The sequence below is a fragment of the Moschus berezovskii genome, chromosome 2 (genome assembly GCF_049115385.1).
Source record: "Moschus berezovskii isolate FMDL1 chromosome 2, NW_MosBer_1.0, whole genome shotgun sequence".
NCBI classification, from domain to species: Eukaryota; Metazoa; Chordata; class Mammalia; order Artiodactyla; family Moschidae; genus Moschus; species Moschus berezovskii.
This window is the reverse complement of record NC_142461.1, coordinates 3661830-3679827: the sequence shown is the minus strand read 5'-3', so window position 1 is coordinate 3679827 and position 17998 is coordinate 3661830. Positions and strand designations below refer to the sequence as shown.

The 17998-nt window shown below is 46.1% G+C and overlaps 1 protein-coding gene across 1 annotated transcript; it reads left to right on the top strand.

The window, feature by feature from the left end:
- The first annotated feature begins 11757 nt into the window (after positions 1–11757).
- LOC129537652 (phospholipase A2, membrane associated) lies at positions 11758–17210 on the top strand. The gene is made up of 5 exons (XM_055397269.2): positions 11758–11799; positions 14574–14623; positions 15037–15181; positions 15422–15528; positions 16745–17210. The coding sequence occupies exons 2-5, from the start codon at positions 14584–14586 to the stop codon at positions 16885–16887; spliced, it is 435 nt and encodes a 144-aa protein (XP_055253244.2). The 5' UTR covers positions 11758–11799; positions 14574–14583; the 3' UTR covers positions 16888–17210.
- The last annotated feature ends 788 nt before the right edge of the window (positions 17211–17998 follow it).

Sequence of the window (17998 nt, the reverse complement as noted above, 5' to 3'; positions counted from 1 at the left end):
AGCGACTCGGCCCTGAGCTCGAAACTTTCTGCAGGATCTGACAGTCTACTAAGTAACCTGACTGTTTGCATCCCTGGGCTCCTCAGTCTTGATGGAGGCGGGAGCCTGGACCCAGATCCTGGGGATAGGAGCCTAAGAAAACATGTGGGCAGGAAAGCGATCAGAAGGGAAAGTATTGAAGCAGTTGGGGAAGCAAATGTACTTCTTTTTTTATTTTATTTTTATTAACACCAAAAGCATTTTATATGGGGTTTAGCCGAAGTGCCAGCCTGGATGGGAGCAGGGTTTGAGGGAGAGCGGATCCACGCATGCCTATGGCAGAGTCCCTCCCCGTTCACCTGAAACTCTCACAACACTGTCTATCGCAAATGTGCTTCTGGAAGTGAGTTCTGAGAGGGGCCATCGGTGGCCGGAAATTACGTTGGTGTCATTCATTTCTGAATTCCTACCATCATTGTGTCCCAAATGCCTACCCTGTGCCAGTCGCTGCGCTGAGAGGCGGGCACAGAGACGAATAACGGCGGGAGTGGTAGTGATGCGGGGAAGTCCTTGCTCCCAGGGAGCTTGAAGTTTAAGGATGGAGAGAGCTCAGGAGTAAGCCCTCCACCAAAAGTACTGCAGAAGTGCCAGGAAAGAAATGCAGTGGCAGGGAGACGGAGGCCCTGCCCAGCGCATGGTTATTAGCTAGTAACTAGGGGCTAATAACAACTCAGCTGCCACAATAATAATGGTGGAATTAACATTTGTGGAGTGCTTACTGTGCACCAGGCCCTGTGCTGAACAGAACACGTGATTTATTCTGTCTAATGCAGACATTAAATCCGTGGGTGAATGTGCTATTCAGACAGGGGTCCAGGAACCTGGCCAAGGTCACACAGCTACTCGGAGCCTCCCAGGAGCTTAGGACTCTTCATTCAGATTGGTAGCCCCTGGTTTGACTTGTATAGTGCTTGACACAATACAGATATTGTCTTCTTTTTTCCCCTCATGATCAGAGAGGGAGATAAAGTCGTAAAAAGCACTCTAGAAATGTATAAAGTTAAAAGTGAATCATACCCCACCCATGTTAATCATTTCTCAGAATAATTTCTATCCTGAAGGATAATATTTAAAATAACCGCAGTTAAGAATAATTTTTATCTTTCTTTTAGATTTTGTCCATATTTGTTTCAGATTTTTGTTTTGAAAGATTTAAAGCCTTAGGGAGTTTCCTGGCGGTCCAGTGGTTAGGACTCTGCTCTTTTACAGAACTCTGTGGCCGGGGTTCAAACCCTGGTTGGGGAACTGAGATCCCACAAGCCACGTTGCAGGGCCAACAACACAACAACAAAATATTAAAAACGTATAGGTTAAATTGGAATTCTCCCAGTTCCCCTCTCCGGTCCTATTTCCAGCCTTCCTTCTCTGCCCACAAGTAATCAAATCCATGAAATTGATGTGTATCTACAAATAATATTTAACATTATTTCCTGGTTTTATTTCTATAGAAATGGAATAATAGTGAACTTAACATCTTGCAACTTGCTTTTTTCACTCTATCCATGGGCAGTCCTAGCGGTAAAGAACCCACCTGCCAATGCAGGAGACAAAAGAGATGTGGATTCAATCCCTGGGTCAGGAAGATCTCCTGGAGGAGGGCATGGCAACCCACTTCAATATTCTTGCCTGGAGAGTCCCATGGACAGAGGAACCTGGCAGGCTACAGTCCATAGGGTCGCACAGAGTCAGACATGACTAAAGCAACCTGGCACACACACGCGTTGATCCCTCCACAACAGTTTCATTACAATGCTGAGTCACAGACCATCCACATTTGTTTCCTGAAATTTTATTTTGAAAAATTTGAAACTGACAGAAAAGTTGCAATGATTAATTTTAGATATAAACTTGTGTTTTATTCCCAAACAGATAAGTTATGGTGAAATTCCATCAATAATAAGAGCTTTGTCTAATCATAAATATCAAGGTCATTTATAGATAAATAGTACAGTAATATTTAAGAAAACGCTGTCTGTATTGTTTGGAAATTCCTAGCCAGATTTCTTTTTAAAGGACTATAACTATAGATTTTGGATACGTGTCCTAGTCTCTGACTTGTGTCTTTCACAGAGCAGAAGTTTATTATTATTATTCTTTACTTTAATATGCTCCAGCCTAGCAGTTCTTTCCCATCTCCTCCACGTTCAGTGATGTCATATTGGTAGCTAGATTTTCCCCATTTACTTAGTAGTGAATGGGAAAAATGTGACATATAAGAGCAGTTAAATCAAAAGAAAAATATAATACCAATATTGTACATATGTATACAAAATTAAAAAAAAAACTTCCCTGGTACATAAAAGTAAAAGTAATAGACCAACTGGGATGACTCAATAGGATGTTAGCAGGAGGCAGGGGTGTACTGACTAATGTTTTACAATCAGTTTTAATGGGAAAAAAAAAAACTCGATTTGCAGAGTTTGCAAATTTCTAACGTGTAAGTATTTGCACTCTGACTCATTTCTAGATGCCAATATGACATCACTGAACGTGGAGGAGATGGGAAAGAACTGCTAGGTTGGAGCATATTAAAGTGAAAAATAATAATAATAAACTTCTGCTCTGTGAAAGACACAAGTCAGAGACTGGGACTTGTATCCAAAATATACAAAGAGCACCTGAAACTCAACAATAAGAAAACAACTCATTACAAAGTGGGCAAAAGGTCTGAGCAGACAGCTCACCAGGTGAGAAGACACACAAATGCATAGAAGCATGGGAAAAGGTGCTCCACGTGATCTGTCCCTAGGGAATCACATCGTAAAACAACCGGAACACCCCGTCACCAAGGCTCAGATCCCAAATACTCACAGCACCAAGTGTGGCCACGGACGTGTGCAGCAGGAACGCACACCGCCAGCAGGAAGGCAGCATGGTGCGGCCGTCCCGGAAGACGGCTTGGCTGCTTCTTACAAATTGAAAGATAGGCTTCCCGTGCCATCCAGAAATTGCACTCCAGGTATTTATTCAATCGAGTTGAAAGCTTATGCCCACATAACAAACTTGTATACAAATGTTTATGGCGTTTTTATTCATCATCACCACAAAATGGAAGCAACCAAGATGTCTTTGAGTAAGTAGATGGGTAAACAAACTGTGGTTACAGCCATACCATGGGATATCACTCAGTAACAAAAGATATGAACTGTCAAATCACAAAACGACATGGAAGACGCTTAAAGTATCTTACAAAGTGAAAGAAACCCATCTGAAAAACCTACATACTCCATGAGTCCAACTATGTGACGTTCTGGAAGAGGTGAAACTGTTGGGACAGTAAAGAGATCGGTGTTTGCTGAGAGTTTTGATGAGGAGAGCACGTTAGTAGATGAAACGCAGGGGGGTCCTTAGGGCAGTGAAACCACTCTGTAACGCAGTGCTGATCGACACTTGGCATCACACGTGTGTCAAAACCCGGAGAAGAAACTTAACACGAAGGCTCGATCTTAACACAAACGGTAGGCATTAGTTAATAACAATGCATCTATATTGGTTCATTCAATTTAACAGATGTACTAACGCAAGATGTTAATAACAGGGGAAACTATGTCTGTGGCCAGGCTGGAAGGAGGTGCATGGGAATTCTGTACAACTGCTCCAAAATACAAAATCAATGTTTATTAACTTACAAGAACTATTGTTGCAATGTGTGCTTTTACTTGATTACATACTTTCTTTTTTAAAAAGCTGAAATATAGTTGATGTACAATTATGTTAATTTCAGATGTATTATATAGAGATTTGACATTTGCATACATTATGAAATGACCACCATAATAGGTCTAATAACTATCTGTCTCCATACAAAGTTATTATGATATTATTGACCATATTTCTTATGTTGCATATTATATCCCTGAGGCTTATTTATTTTATAACTGAAGGCTTATACTTCTTAATCACTTTTATCTATTGCATCCAACTCCCAACCCCTCCCCTCTGGCAACCATTTATTCATTCTCTGTATCTATGAGTTTGTTTCCATTTTGTCCTTTTTGTTTTGTTTTTTTACTTTCCCCATATAAGTGAGATCATAGACTATTTGTATTTTTCTGCCTCATTTATTTCACTTAACATAATACACTCTAATTCCATCAGTGTTTTCACAAGTGGCAAGATTTCATTTTTTGTGACTTAGTAATATTTCATTGTATATATGTGTGTATATATATATATATCCCTGTGGCTCAGCTAGTAAAAGAATCCGCCTGCAATGCGGGAGACCTGGGTTCGATCCCTGGGTTGGGAAGATCCCCTGGAGAAGGGAAAGGCTACCCACTCCAGTATTCTGGCCTGGAGAATTCCATGGACTATACAGTTCACGGCGTTGCCAAGAGTCGGACACGACTGAGCGACTTTCGTTTCATTTCATCTCATTTCTATACCCCACTTCTGCTGATGGGCGCTTAGGTTCTTTCCGCATCTTGACTATTGTTAACAGCGCTGCTATGAACACTGGGGCACATATATCATGTTTTTGGTTTCTTCTGCTAAGTACCCAGAAGTGAAATTGCTGTATCATATAGTAGTTCTATTTTTAATTTTCTAAGGAACTGCCACACTGCTTGACTATACCAGTTTACATTCCTACCCACAATGTAGGTGAGTTCCCTTTTCTCCACATCCTTGACAACACTGGTTATTTGCTTTCTTTTTGACGACAGCTGTTCTGAAAATGTGAGATGATGTCTCATTATGGTTTTGATCTGAATTCCCCTGATGATTCATGAAGACTACACATTCTTGATTACAATGCAAATACAGTCAAGATTTTATTTTCTTTCTCTGTTCGGAGCCTTTTCGTGTCTGACTGACTTTCACACTCTTGGGCCGTGCTTCTTAAGCTTTATTGTGCCTATGGAACACCTGGGAATCTTTTTAAGATACAGATTCTGATCTATGGGTCTTGGGTGAGGCTGGAGACTTTTACACACAAGCTCCCTGGCGGTCCCAATGATGCCGGCATACTTCCTTATGTGTAAAATGAGACGACAGCACTCCATTCTAGTTAAGCATCCTTCCAACTCTGCATTTATTATTTTCATTCTAAGTACACTCACGCCAAATCAGGACCTGGCTCTTCCTCCTCCAGGGCAAAGGTTTGAAGTTGCATCCTGCTTGCATCCGACTCCCCCTGCTCCAATGCCCTCTCCTCCCCACTCCCCTTGCTCATCCTACCTTTGGTCCATTGAGTAGGAGTCAGATGAGGCCCTAGCCTCTCAAATGCCTGACTTCATGTCTCAGAACCAAGGGAAATCCAGTTCTAGGACCGATGGCCTCTCCTGGACAGACCCCAGGATGCTGACCACAGAACACCTCCAACCACAGTTTCCACCGACAGCAGACAGCCTTGGAGACGTCTGGTTGAAGAAGCTCCTGGCTCCATCCTAGGGCCAAAGAAGATTTTGCTACACCTGAATAGATTCAGAGAGTCAACTAAGGAAATGACAGGCTAGGCAGCCAGCACAAACCAGAGCACTTTTCTGCTGTGGGAAAATCAGACTCTTGATTTAAACCAAACAGGAACTCTTCAAGAAGCCACGAGTGGGTGTTTCCCTGACCCTTCCTTGGATCATCTCAGTTGCAGGTCCTGGGCCTCTAGAAATTTCAGACCAGAGTTCCATCCAGTTGTGAGCCAACTGTGACCCAGAAAAACAGCGTATCGGGCAGCTCAGAGCCTCCCTCAGGGGGAGCCTCGAGTTAATCTTGCTACCTTACTACTTGGTGTCTGCACGCCCACATGCAATATTTCAGGCAGGAAGGAGAAGCCCACAACCATAATTGTGCTGAGAGATTTGTAAGTGCAGCGGGCAACTCACAGTGAAACAAATATGAAATGGCCATTCTAAGCATCAACATTTTAAAGTGGAAAACAGAATGAAGTATGTTCTCTGGAAAAGACGAAGAGGTGGTTTTATCTGTGTCCCTGGATCTAATTTCAGAGAGAGGTTTGAGCAATGGAAAGTTGCAGCCAACCCAGAAGGGAGGTAAGGCATCGCCAACTGCGTGGTCCACGAAGGGCCATTAAGTCCATGCCATGCTGCAATGAAAGATTTGCTTTATCCAGCTCCTGGCCTCCTTCTAAAGGTCATTCCAACACTAATCTCTGGTTGCTTCTGGGTCTTAAAACCATTTCCAAAATGAGAGTCCTTTCACAGGTAGTTTAAACCTGCCATTATATTGTATCTCTCTCTCTCTCTCTCAAAAATACTGAATTGATTGAAGATAAAAGCAGATCAATAATTCCATCTTTTAAAAATAATTCCAGCTTTTACAGCATGGCTTCAAAGTGCCATAGGGTGAGCCAGTTTAAGACCAGAAAGCCTGCAGTTATCTGGCCCTTTCTGGCCTCTCCACTCTGACTTCACTCTACGTACTTTGTCCAAACGGCCTTTCCTCACTTCCTCCAACAGCACACTTCGCCTGTGTGTATTCATAGTCCTTGCAGCTTCCGCTGCCTGACTGCGCCCAACAAACTACCCCGAGTGCTCCACTTAGGACTGGAGACTTCATTTATTTAGAAGATAACTATTCGCAGAAGGGCAGTGCATCCTACACAATCATTGGGATTGGGGGTCCTGGAAAAGCAGACTGAGCTTTCAGAAAATACCCCCAGAACTACTTTCATCACAGAACTACTCAGCCAAGGGAGATGCTGCTTCTGCTCATTAAATGATAAAGCTGTTGTCACAGCTTCCAATACCAGAATCACAAAACACTGCAACACTCTACCAGCAAATTGATGCCTTCCATCCTGCGCCTTTGCCCATTCACTCAGGTCTTATTTCAAATCTCAAACAAACACATCCGATAAGGCAGACTATTCAAACATGTGGCATCTGACTGGCAAGGGAGTCTAACGTAAGTTTTCCAGCCTCAGCAGTACAGGCAGGTGCTCTGGAAGGAGCTGAAACAGACGTTGAACAAGCCTGTCCACTGAAAGCTTCCAGAGTCTTTTTGTTCGTTCAAGTGCTATAAACACCCTCTTCCCACATTTGTACCTCCCTTCGTGGCCCCCCTTTGAGTCTATTGTCCCAGTGCCACAAAGACCCCAAATGGCCATGTGGTAATTCCATAGGCAGTTAACTTTCAGTTTAATTGAACCAATTTTGCATACCCTAGGGAAGGTGTGATAGAATTCCAGCTGAGTTATTTCAAATCTGAAAAGATGATGCTATTAAACTGCTACACTCAATATGCCAGAAAATTTGGAAGACTCAGCAGTGGCCACAGGACTGGAAAAGGTCAGTTTTCATTCCAATCCCAAAGAAAGGCAATGCCAAAGAATGTTCAAAGTACCACACAATGGCATCGAAAAAGGCAGAGAGTTCCAGAAAAACATCTGCTTTATTGACTATGCCAAAGCCTTTGACTGTGTGAATCACAATAAACTGTGGAAAATTCTTAAAGAGATGGGAATGCCAGACCACCTTACTTGCCTCCTGAGAAACCTGTTTGCAGGTTAACAAGCAACATTTAGAACCGGACACAGAACAACAGACCTGTTCCAAACTGGGAAAGAAGGACGTCAAGGCTGTATATTGTCACCCTGCTTATTTAACTTATATGCAGAGTACATCATGCAAAATGCTGGGCTGGATGAAGCACAAGCTGGAATCGAGATTGCCAGGAGAAATATCAATAGCCTCAGATAAATGCAAATGACACCACCCTTATGCAGAAAGGGAAAAGGACTAAAGAGCCTCTTGATGAAAGTGAAAGAGGAGAGTGAAAAACTTGGCTTTTAAAGCTCAACATTCAGAAAACTAAGATCATGGCATCTGGTCCCATCACTTCATGGCAAATAGATGGGGAAACAGTGGACACAGTGGCTGACTTTATTTTTCTGGGCTCCAAAATCACTGCAGACGGTGACTGCAGCCATGAAATTAAAAGACACTTGTTCCTTGGAAGAAAAGCTATGACAAACCTAGACAGCATATTAAAAAGCAGAGACATTACTTTGCCAACAAAGGTCCATCTAGTCAAAGCTATGGTTTTTCTAATAGTCATGTATGGATGTGACAGTTGGACCATAAACAAGGCTGAGTGCCAAAGAATTGATGTTTTCAAACTGTGGTGTTGGAGAAGACTCTTGAGAATCACTTGGACAGCAAGGAGATCAAACCAGTCAATCCTGAAGGAAATCAACCCTGAATGTTCATTGGAAAGACTGATGCTGTAGCCGAAGCTCCAATACTTTGGCCACCTGATGCAAAGAGCCAACTCACTGGAAAAGACCCTGATGCCAGGAAAAAAAATTGAGGGCAGGCAGTGAAGAGGGTGATAGAGGAGGAGATGGTTGGATGGCAACATTGACTCAATGGGCATGAGTTTGAACAAACTCTGGGAGATAGCGAATTACAGAGAAGCCTGGCATGTTGCAGTCCGTGGGGTTGCAAAGAGTCAGACACAACTGAGTGACTGAACAAGGGAAGGTGCTCCTTACCTGGACACTAATATCTTTAATCTCCCAAATGAGCCAACCTGTGGCCCTGGACACAATCAGGAAACTGACTTGTTAGATTGAGAAGCTGCTGCAGGAGCTACCATCTCCTGAATCTCGATGCCCCTGCTACAAGTTGCACCAGGAACATGGATGCCTCAGACCCCAGCTCTTTCTCCCATTAAATCAGCTCTGAATTCAAGACTCATGTGACTGTAACTTATTTACAGAATTTACATCTAATTCAGAAACCAAGCTGCCAAAGAAACCAGGACTGTTGCCTACAAAAAACCCCCTTTAAAGACACACAGAGCTTAAAAGTAAAGGGATGGAGAAAGACATATCATGCTAACACTAATAAAAAGAAGGCAGGAGCAACTATCTTAGTTTCAGACAAAGCATACTTCAGAGCAAGGAAAATTACCAGGAATAAAGTGGAGCATTTTCATAATAATAAAGAGGTTGGTTTTCCAGGAAGATATAACAGTCTTTATTGTGTATGTCCCTATCAACAGAACATCAAAACTGAGCAGGGCCATCAATCAACTAAATGACTGATAGCGTACTTCGGTTAACAACAGCAGAATAATGGAGTACTTCAGTCAATAACAGCAGAGTACACATTCTTCCCAAGCTCTTGTGAAACGTTCACTAAGATAAACCACATTCTGGGTGATAAAACACACCTTAAATTTAAAAGAACAGAAATCACACAATGCTCTCAGACCACAGTAAAATTAAACTAGAAATGAGCAACAGAAAGATAGCTGGAAAATCTTAAAACACTTACCAATTAAAGAGTACAGTTCTAAATAGCACATGGACTGAAGAACTCTCAGGATTAATTAAAAGATATTTTGTGCTAAATGAAAATGAAAACACAGCTCATCAAAATGTGTGGGTTACACTGAAGGCAGTGTTTGGGGAGAATCTGCAGCATTGAATGCAGGTATTAGAAAGGGGGATTTAAAATCAATAGTGTGAGCTTCCACCTTTGGAAACAGAAAAAGAAAAGCAAGTAAAACTCGAAGTAAGTAGGAGAAAAGAAGTAACAAAAGTGAGAGAAATCAATGGAACTAAAAGCAGCATATCAGCAGAAAAAAGCTACGAAACCAAAAGCTGTTTCTCCGAAAAGATTAATAAAATCAATAACCTCCAGTGAGGCATCTAAAAGGAGAGAGAATATACAAACACTAATTTTAAATGAAAAAGGGGTCACCACTATTGATCCCACGGATATCAAGAGGATATCCCATATATCCCATGGATATAAAGAAATATTATGAGCAACTCTATGCTGACAAAGTTGATAGATTAGGAGGAATAGGGCAATTCCTCAAAAAACACAATGTATGAAAACTCAAAAAGAAGAAACAGATCCCTCAAATAGGCTGACATTTATTAAAGAAATTGAGTTGATAACTAATAACCTTCCAAAACAAAACCCACCTGGTTCAGATGATTTCAGTGGTGAATTCTATCAAATATTTAAGGAAGAAATTACACCACTTTTCTACAATCTCTTCCAGAAAATTCTTACAGAAACTCCCTAACTCATTCTACAAGGCCAACATTATTCTGATACCAAAACCAGACACAAACATTACAAGGAAGGAAAACTATAGACCGACATCTCTTATAAGCATAGGTGCAAACATTCTCAAAGAAATTAGCAAATCAAATCCAGTAATATATTAAAGAAAAAAACTATCTCACAATCAAGTGGGATTTATTCCAGATATGTAAGGTTGGTTTGATATTTGAAAATCAATTAATGTGCTGTATCACATCAGCAGGTTAAAGAAGGAAAGCCACCTAATCATAACAATAGACACAGAAGGCTTTTGCCAAAATCCAACACTCACTCTTTTTTTCCCCCAACACTCAGTCATGATAAAAACTCTCAGAAATCAGGACTAGAAAGGGACTTTGTCAGCTTGTTAAAGAACATCTAGAAAAAATCTACAATTAAAATCATACTTAATGATGAAAAACTAGATGCTTCTTTACTAAGATCCGGAACAAGACAAAAATGTCCCATCTTACCATTCTTACTCAACATGACACTGGAAGTTCTAGCTGATGCAAAAAGGAACAAAAGTATACTGATTGGGAAGAAAGCAATAAAACTATCATTTCTCACAGATGATATGATTGTCTGTGTAGAAATCAAAGAAAAACAGAGAGTCAACAGTAAGAGCAAAAGAAAAAAAAACCTGTGGAACTGATAAGCGATTACAGCAAGATTGCAGGATACAAGGTCAATATGCAAAAGCCATTGCTTTTCCAGGAAATTACAGCCATTATCTTGTAATTTTTAGTGGAGTATACTGTGTGGAAATACTGTATCACGATGCCATACATCTGAAATTAAGATAATGTAGTATCAAATATTGGAGAAGGCAATGGCACCCCACTCCAGTACTCTTGCCTGGAAAATCCCATGGACAGAGGAGCCTGGTAGGCTACAGTCCATGGGGTCACTAAGAGTCGGACACGACTGAGCGACTTCACTTTCACTTTTCACTTTCCACTTTCATGCATTGGAGGAGGAAATGGCAACCCACTCTAGTGTTCTTGCCTTGAGAATCCCAGGGACGGCGGAGCCTGGTGGGCTGCCGTCTATGGGGTCACACAGAGTCAGACACGACTGAAGCGACTGAGCAGCAGCAGAAGTATCAAATATACTTCAATAAAAAATCAATTACTTCCCTATACGTTAGCAATGAGCAATTCGAAATTGAAAATTTAAATAATATTATTAAATCAGCACCCAAAAATGAAATAGTTAGATATAACTCTTACAAAATATGTACAAGATCTATATAAGGAAAATATAAAACTCTGATGGAAGCTCTTCAAGGAAATTGTATCTTCAAGATGAAAGCAGCCTGGGATGGCTGTTAATCGGTATAGATGGGTTATTGTACTGGAAACCCTGACAGTTGTTTGGGGTGTCTGTTTGGGTTTTTGTAAGGTAAGTTTCCGATAACCTTCAGTTCATGCCTGATAACCTCTGATTGCCAGGCATCCACGTCCAAGACAGCTATCTAGAATAAACACCTTGCCAGGCACACCTTTGTTTTAGAGATTTTAGTTAATTTGACTATTTGGGCCACCTGATTTTTTTTCTCTTCCTGCACTTTCCATTACAGCTCAGGTATTTTAAATCCACCAATAAAAAGTGAACACAAAAAAGCCTAGGCCCCACCCTTAGCCCCAATAAAAGCAGAACCTCAGACCCAAGATCTCAGTCTCTCTCTACCCTCAACGGTGCTGTGGGGCTCCAGTTGTGCTGTGTTCTTCCAGGTCCTGTAAGTAATAACCTTTATTCTTTCAAAGATCTCTGATGATTATTGTTAAAGGGCATAATCGTAAAAAAACATGCCAGCTGATCCAGCCACAGAACCGATTAGAGATAGGCTGAGAGTACCATGCGGCAGGTTTGCTACTCACTGACCTCAATGACCAGTGGTGTAAGAAACCAAAGTGTATTTCTCACTCACGCAAAGACTGTTGCATGTCTGCAGGATTCTTCCGAATAAGTGTCCTCCATGCTGGGACTCAGGGATCCAAGATGCCTCCATCTTCTGCTTCCACCATGAGGGGCACAGAAAGACTGGGGCATTGTGGGTAGTCTTTGCCTTGCTTCAGACTGGCAGTGGCTCTCAGCACTGATGCACACATTTTGCAGGCAAGATTCAGTCTCCTGAGCCTAACCTGGAGGGGGGCCTGGAGAATGTAGGGAGCAAGGAAAATGATGATGGGCAGCATCGCCTCTGCACACTGGCATTTTGGGGGTGGGGGTGGGGAAGTGTTAACTGAAGGCCCCGGGAGCTAAATTCTTAGCAGTGGTGAAGGGCATGAAGAAGGCATCTGTTTTGGAAATAGAGTCACAGTCTCCCTGAGGCTGAAGAAGAAAGAGCAGTAGATTCAAGGAGCATCCGTCAGCGCCATCTCCACACAGGTGACGACTGGGGATGAAGTGTCGGCGGTACCCGCCTGGAGTCAGAGTGGAGGGAAGCTAGGACACCCTCTGGCTTTTTCTAGAAGGAATAGAGGAGGAACAGAAGAAGATGTAGGAAGGAAAAGAGCACGAGGAGACGCTGGTCCACGTCAGTGGGAAGACCATTGGCCCCACTGCAGCTCTGTCCCTGCGGAGGTCCCAGGGGCCACTGGGGGCAGCGCAAACCCAGCACCTCCTGAAAGCCTCGCCTCCTGGTGCTCCACGGGCTTAATACGTACTTCCTGTGGACGGCTGGCTGACCGAATGAATGACACTAAACGCCCTATTTCTTGCTCCCAAATGGCGTACTTAGCAGAAGAAAGAAACCGGTCAACAGCAGGTGGCCCCTGCCCTCTCCAGAAAGTGGGTTCAAGGCGGGTGACGAGTGGTCACACCCAGACCTGATTATCAGAATTTATTCACTCAGGAGAAAGAGATTACAAAATCATCTAAAATTTGGCATCAGCTAATGACAGAGACGGAGAAGGCAATGGCACGCCACTCCAGTACTCTTGCCTAGAAAATCCCATGGACACAGGAGCCTGGTGGGCTGCAGTCCGTGGGGTCGCTAAGGGTCGGACACGACTGACCGACTTCACTTTCACTTTTCACTTTCACACATTGGAGAAGGAAATGGCAACGCACTCCAGTGTTCTTGCCTGGAGAATCCCAGGGATGGGGGAGCCTGGTGGGGTTTGGTCTATGGGGTCACACAGGGTCGGACACGACTGAAGTGACTTCAGCAGCAGCAGCAATTACAGAGAATGAGATGGCTGGATGGCATCACCGACTCAATGGCATGAGTTTGAGTGATCTCCGGGAGTTGGTGATGGACAGGGAGGCCTGGCGTGCTGCAATTCATGGGGTCGCAAAGAGTCGGTCACGACTGAGTAACTGAACTGAACTGAACTGAATGGCACATAAGGTGTTTCCATCCTCAGCTCTGTCCTGCTAGTTGATTGATGAGAGGCAAAAAAAAAGGGGGGCTTGCCTAGCGGGGGAGGCATGCCAAACTCTGAGTCCAACAACTGGCCATAAGGCCACCCCGTCCCCTAACCCACCAACCCCCAAGCTCCCATGCTGCTGCTGCTGCTGCTGCTAAGTCACTTTGATTGTGTCCGACTCTGTGTGACCCCATAGACGGCAGCCCACCAGGCTCCCCCGTCCCTGGGATTCTCCAGGCAAGAACATTGGAGTGGGTTGCCATTTCCTTCTCCCAAGCTCCCATAGGGATCAGCTATTTAACTGGAGTTTGGAATAAACAAGGCGATCTCTTGGAGATGTTAACTTGATGTTAACTTGATCCTCTGAGAAGTAAATAGCCAGAAATGAATACCCAGTCCCTGATCACTGGCTGCCTTCGAGTGGCTATAGTGTGCATGTGTGTGTGTGTGTGCATGCACACGCAGGCACGCAGGAGCACAAGCCTGCACGCACCTCATTTGGTGAGACGAGAGGGTATGGTATGCACAGGTGTGGTGCGTGCGTCCGTGGATATACTGCGATAAAGGATGTCCACCGTAGGAGGTGAGCACAGGAGTGTAAGTTTCATGCATTCACTGGGGTGTGAGTAGGTGTGTGTTTGTGCATACAAGCATAAGGGTCCAGAGAGGGTGCCGCTTTAGTTCTCAAGAAAAACACTGCAGATTGGACTCTCTGGGTGGAATCCCCAGGCCTCAACTCCAGTGTGGAGGGTGAGTAAGAAACATCCAATGGGGGACGCACAGCCTAAGACCTCAGCGACCTCCCGGTTTCGTTCGATGACCTGGTCGCCGCCTTCCAGGAACTCTCAGGTGGGTGAGGAGTGTGGAGATCTAGTTGGTGTATATTGCGGGGAGGGTTGGTCTTGACCAGTGGAAAGTTCGGCAAAGCTGGGAAGCGCCTCCTCCACGTGTACTGTGTGCCTGATGAAGGCAGTCACGCTGGACCCCGCCTGGGGCTGAGGAGCGTGTCTGTGAGTTCCTTTAAAGGCTTTCTTCATCAGAACTGCTGAATGCTAGCAGGAAAGCAGAGGCCAGGGCAGAAGCTAGTATCACCTGGGAGAGGGGTCTAGGCCATCCTATCTGTATTTCTCCCCCACAGAACCCTCAAGATGAAGACCCTCCTGCTGCTGGCAGTGATCATGGCCTTTGGTAAGGGTTCATCTTACCTCTCACCCTTGTGGCTCAAGGATAAAGTGTCTGCCTGCAGTGTGGGAGACCTGGGTTCAGTCCCTGGGTGGGGAAGATCCCCTGGAGGAAGGCATGGCAACCCACTCCAGTATTCTTGCCTGGAGAATCCCCATGACAGGGGAGCAGCCTGGTGGGCTACAGTCCACGGGGTCGCAAAGAGTCGGACAGGACTGAGCAACTTCACTTTCACTGTCACTCACCAGAAGGGCGACAGCCCAGGGAAGGAGGCTCCTTCCTCCCCAAGGCGCCCTCCCCTGTGTCTCCCCCCCTCTCTGTGGGAGGGAGACAAGGACCTTTGTGGAGAGGGGGCGTGGCGGAGAGAGGCCGAGGTGGACATGCTGCTCCACGCCCCTCACCAGGCAGCTCCCTTCCAGCCCTGCTTCAGGTCCACGGGCATTTGTGGGATTTCGCCACAATGATCAAGCACACAACAGGAAAGGGAGCCCTGTTCAGTTACGGTGCCTACGGCTGCTACTGCGGAGTGGGGGGCAGAGGAACCCCCAAGGATGCAACGGATCGGTGAGGCCACCCCCGGCCCTCCCGTCTCTGCCACTCGCGGCCCGGCTGGGGCGGGAGCCGTGTTCCCCTCGTCAAAGAACGCCAGCGAGGCTCGGCTGACAAAGCAGCCGTCCTGGTGGAAAGTGCTCCAAACTAGGCCCACGTCCCTGGGTCTCTGCTCGGGGTCAGGGCGGGTGAAACCAGCGGCGCTGGGCTCCCTGGAGCGCGCGGAGGCCGCCCCGCAGCTCAATCTTGCCACAGGTGCTGTTGGGCGCACGACTGCTGTTACAAAACGCTGAAGTATCACGGATGCGGCAGCAAGTTCCTGAAATACAATGTGTCTATCCGCCGGGGCCAAATCACCTGTGGTAAGAACAAGTCCTAGCGACTGCACCCAGCCGCCTTGGTTCATTTCCTGTGTCTGCTGCGCCGGCATCGGAGCGAGACACAAAGGGCCAGGGCTCTGCCTCCAGGGGCTCACAGCGGAGCGGGAAGTAAGGAAAGACAATCGGTGGCAGCCTCTGCTGCAGCAAGGAAGGGGCGGCCTCTGAACACAGCCTGAGGGTCGGGGAAGGCTCCTCCGAATGGGGACCGACAAGCGGCATCCTCAAGGCGGAGAGGAGTCAGCGGGAAGGAGGGTTGGGGCGTCCCACCGAGAGGACACAGCCGGGCCAGGGGGCCAGAGGGAGCTGTAGCGGTTCTGCGCTGCGGAAGGGAAACGTGAGCGCGAGTCAGAGCGGCGAGCGAGAGGAGAGAAAGGTGTCGGGTTCTGCTTAGATTCTGTCCTGAAGAATTAGCGCGCTCCTGGGGAAAGGAGTGACGTGAGCAGACTTGCATTTCAGAGGGCTTGCTCTGGCTGAGGGGGGATGGAGACGGAAGGGGAGGGTGGCGTTGCTATGATGCAGAAAAGAGACAGCAAGCCCTTGCCCTGTAGCCTTGGTGGTCAGGATGCAAGAGGTGCCCTGTAGCCTTGGTGGTCAGCGGGGGCGGCTTCTCAGCTGTGTTGCCAAAGATCCAGTCCTTTCCCAACCTTGTGCTCTGCCACGTTGGCAATGTGATTCCAGGGCACACTTAGAGCTCCAAGAGTTGTGGCTTCATCCTACAAAAGAGGCTTTCCTTTACAAGCTTCTTTTCAGAGAGAGGAAATTCATCCTTCCCGGAAGCCCCCAGCAGACTTTCCCCTGTGGCTCACTGGTGAGGGCAAGTTCACGGGCTTCCCCCACACTGATCTCGACAAAGAAAACAGGGACCACCATGGCCCATCAAGAGCCATTCCCCAACTCCAGTGGCCAAGGACTTTGCGCCCGAACACATCTGCCGGGGAGAAGGAAGAGACAGTGGCTCAGAGAAAGGCTTTTCACAGAATCGCAGGGCTCGGCCGCTGGTGTTCTCGTGACCCTGGGCGTGGGCTTTCTGAGGGCCCACACAGGGCCCTCATCAGCCAATAATATCTGAACGTCAATGCTTGTCCCAGACTAGAAACCCTGGGAGAACAGGGGCTGTGTCTTGTTCCTCGGAATTCCCAGAAGAAACCATAGAATATTAACTAATCCCCACCCTGTTTTTATTTTCTTGTGGTTTCAGAGGATCAAGGTGTGTGTAGACGTATACTCTGTGAATGTGATAAAAAAGCTGCCAACTGTTTTGCAAGAAACCAGAACACCTATAATAAAAAGCTCCAATACTACAGAAATTCTCTGTGCACAGGGCGTGCCCCTCAGTGCTGAGAGGCCCCCGATCCTGGACACATTATCACCGAGAGCTGAGTCTCCACTCTGGCACCCTACTCCCTGCCCCAGCCATGTTCCCTCGCAAATAAAGGAAACCCCCTCTTCCATCCTAGAGACCAGCCGGGAGCCCTTCTTTCCCCCAACAGAAGCCTCTGTCTAGAAAGAGAAGCACAGATCTGGGCATGTATGCCAGGCTCCTTGCCCCTGCTTCCTTGAGCCAGAGGTTTTGTTCCTCCCATTTCCACTCTCCTTCAAGTCCACAGTCATGTTTCACTGTGGCAGCTACACTCCTGGTGGGCTCTTCTGAATAAAACAATGTATTTGGCAAACTGTATGTGAGTGTGTGTGTCTGTGTGTGTGTGGGGGGTACTCACAGGTACTTCTAGTGTGAGACAATCTAGTAGGAGGGAATAGCATGTAAGGGGTTAAAATATGGGCTTCCCTGGTGGCTCAGTGGGTAAGGAATCTGCCTGCCGGGCAGAAGACCCGAGTTCGATGCCTGGTTGGGGAAGATCCCCTGGAGAAGGAAACGGCAAACCGCTCCAGTATCCTTGCCTGGAAAATCCCATGGACAGAGGAGCCTGACAGGCTCCATGGGGTCCACGGGGACCCAAAACATTGGGCATGACTGAAGGACTGACACTTCACTTAGCGTCAGACTGGCTGAGTCAAATCCCCGCCACCACCACTTCCCTAAGCCCTAGCGCCCTCATCTAAATGGAGATCCTTTGTCCCAAGTGCCCCCTGGCTTATTGGGGAAGTTAAATGGATAATGGACATAAACCACCAGCTCTGACATGTCTGCCTCTGTCCTTATGGTTACAAGAAAAACCCAGCCTTTCACCTCTCCTACCCTGGGCATGAGAAACTCCTGCTGGCCTGTTGGGAGAAAACAGAAGTGTGGTTCCTGATGTTTGGGGGAATCTATAATCCAAGTCTCCCGTGAGGCACAATCTTCTATGTTGCCAGCCCAGAGGTGGGTCATTGTAATGCTGGCCACCAATGGGACTCTCAGGGCACTTATCCCCTCACCCAGGGCTGGCTTCCTGGGCTTGTGACCCAGGCAGAGTCCCAGTGGGCACTGCGCCTAGTTTACCGCTCTGTCCAG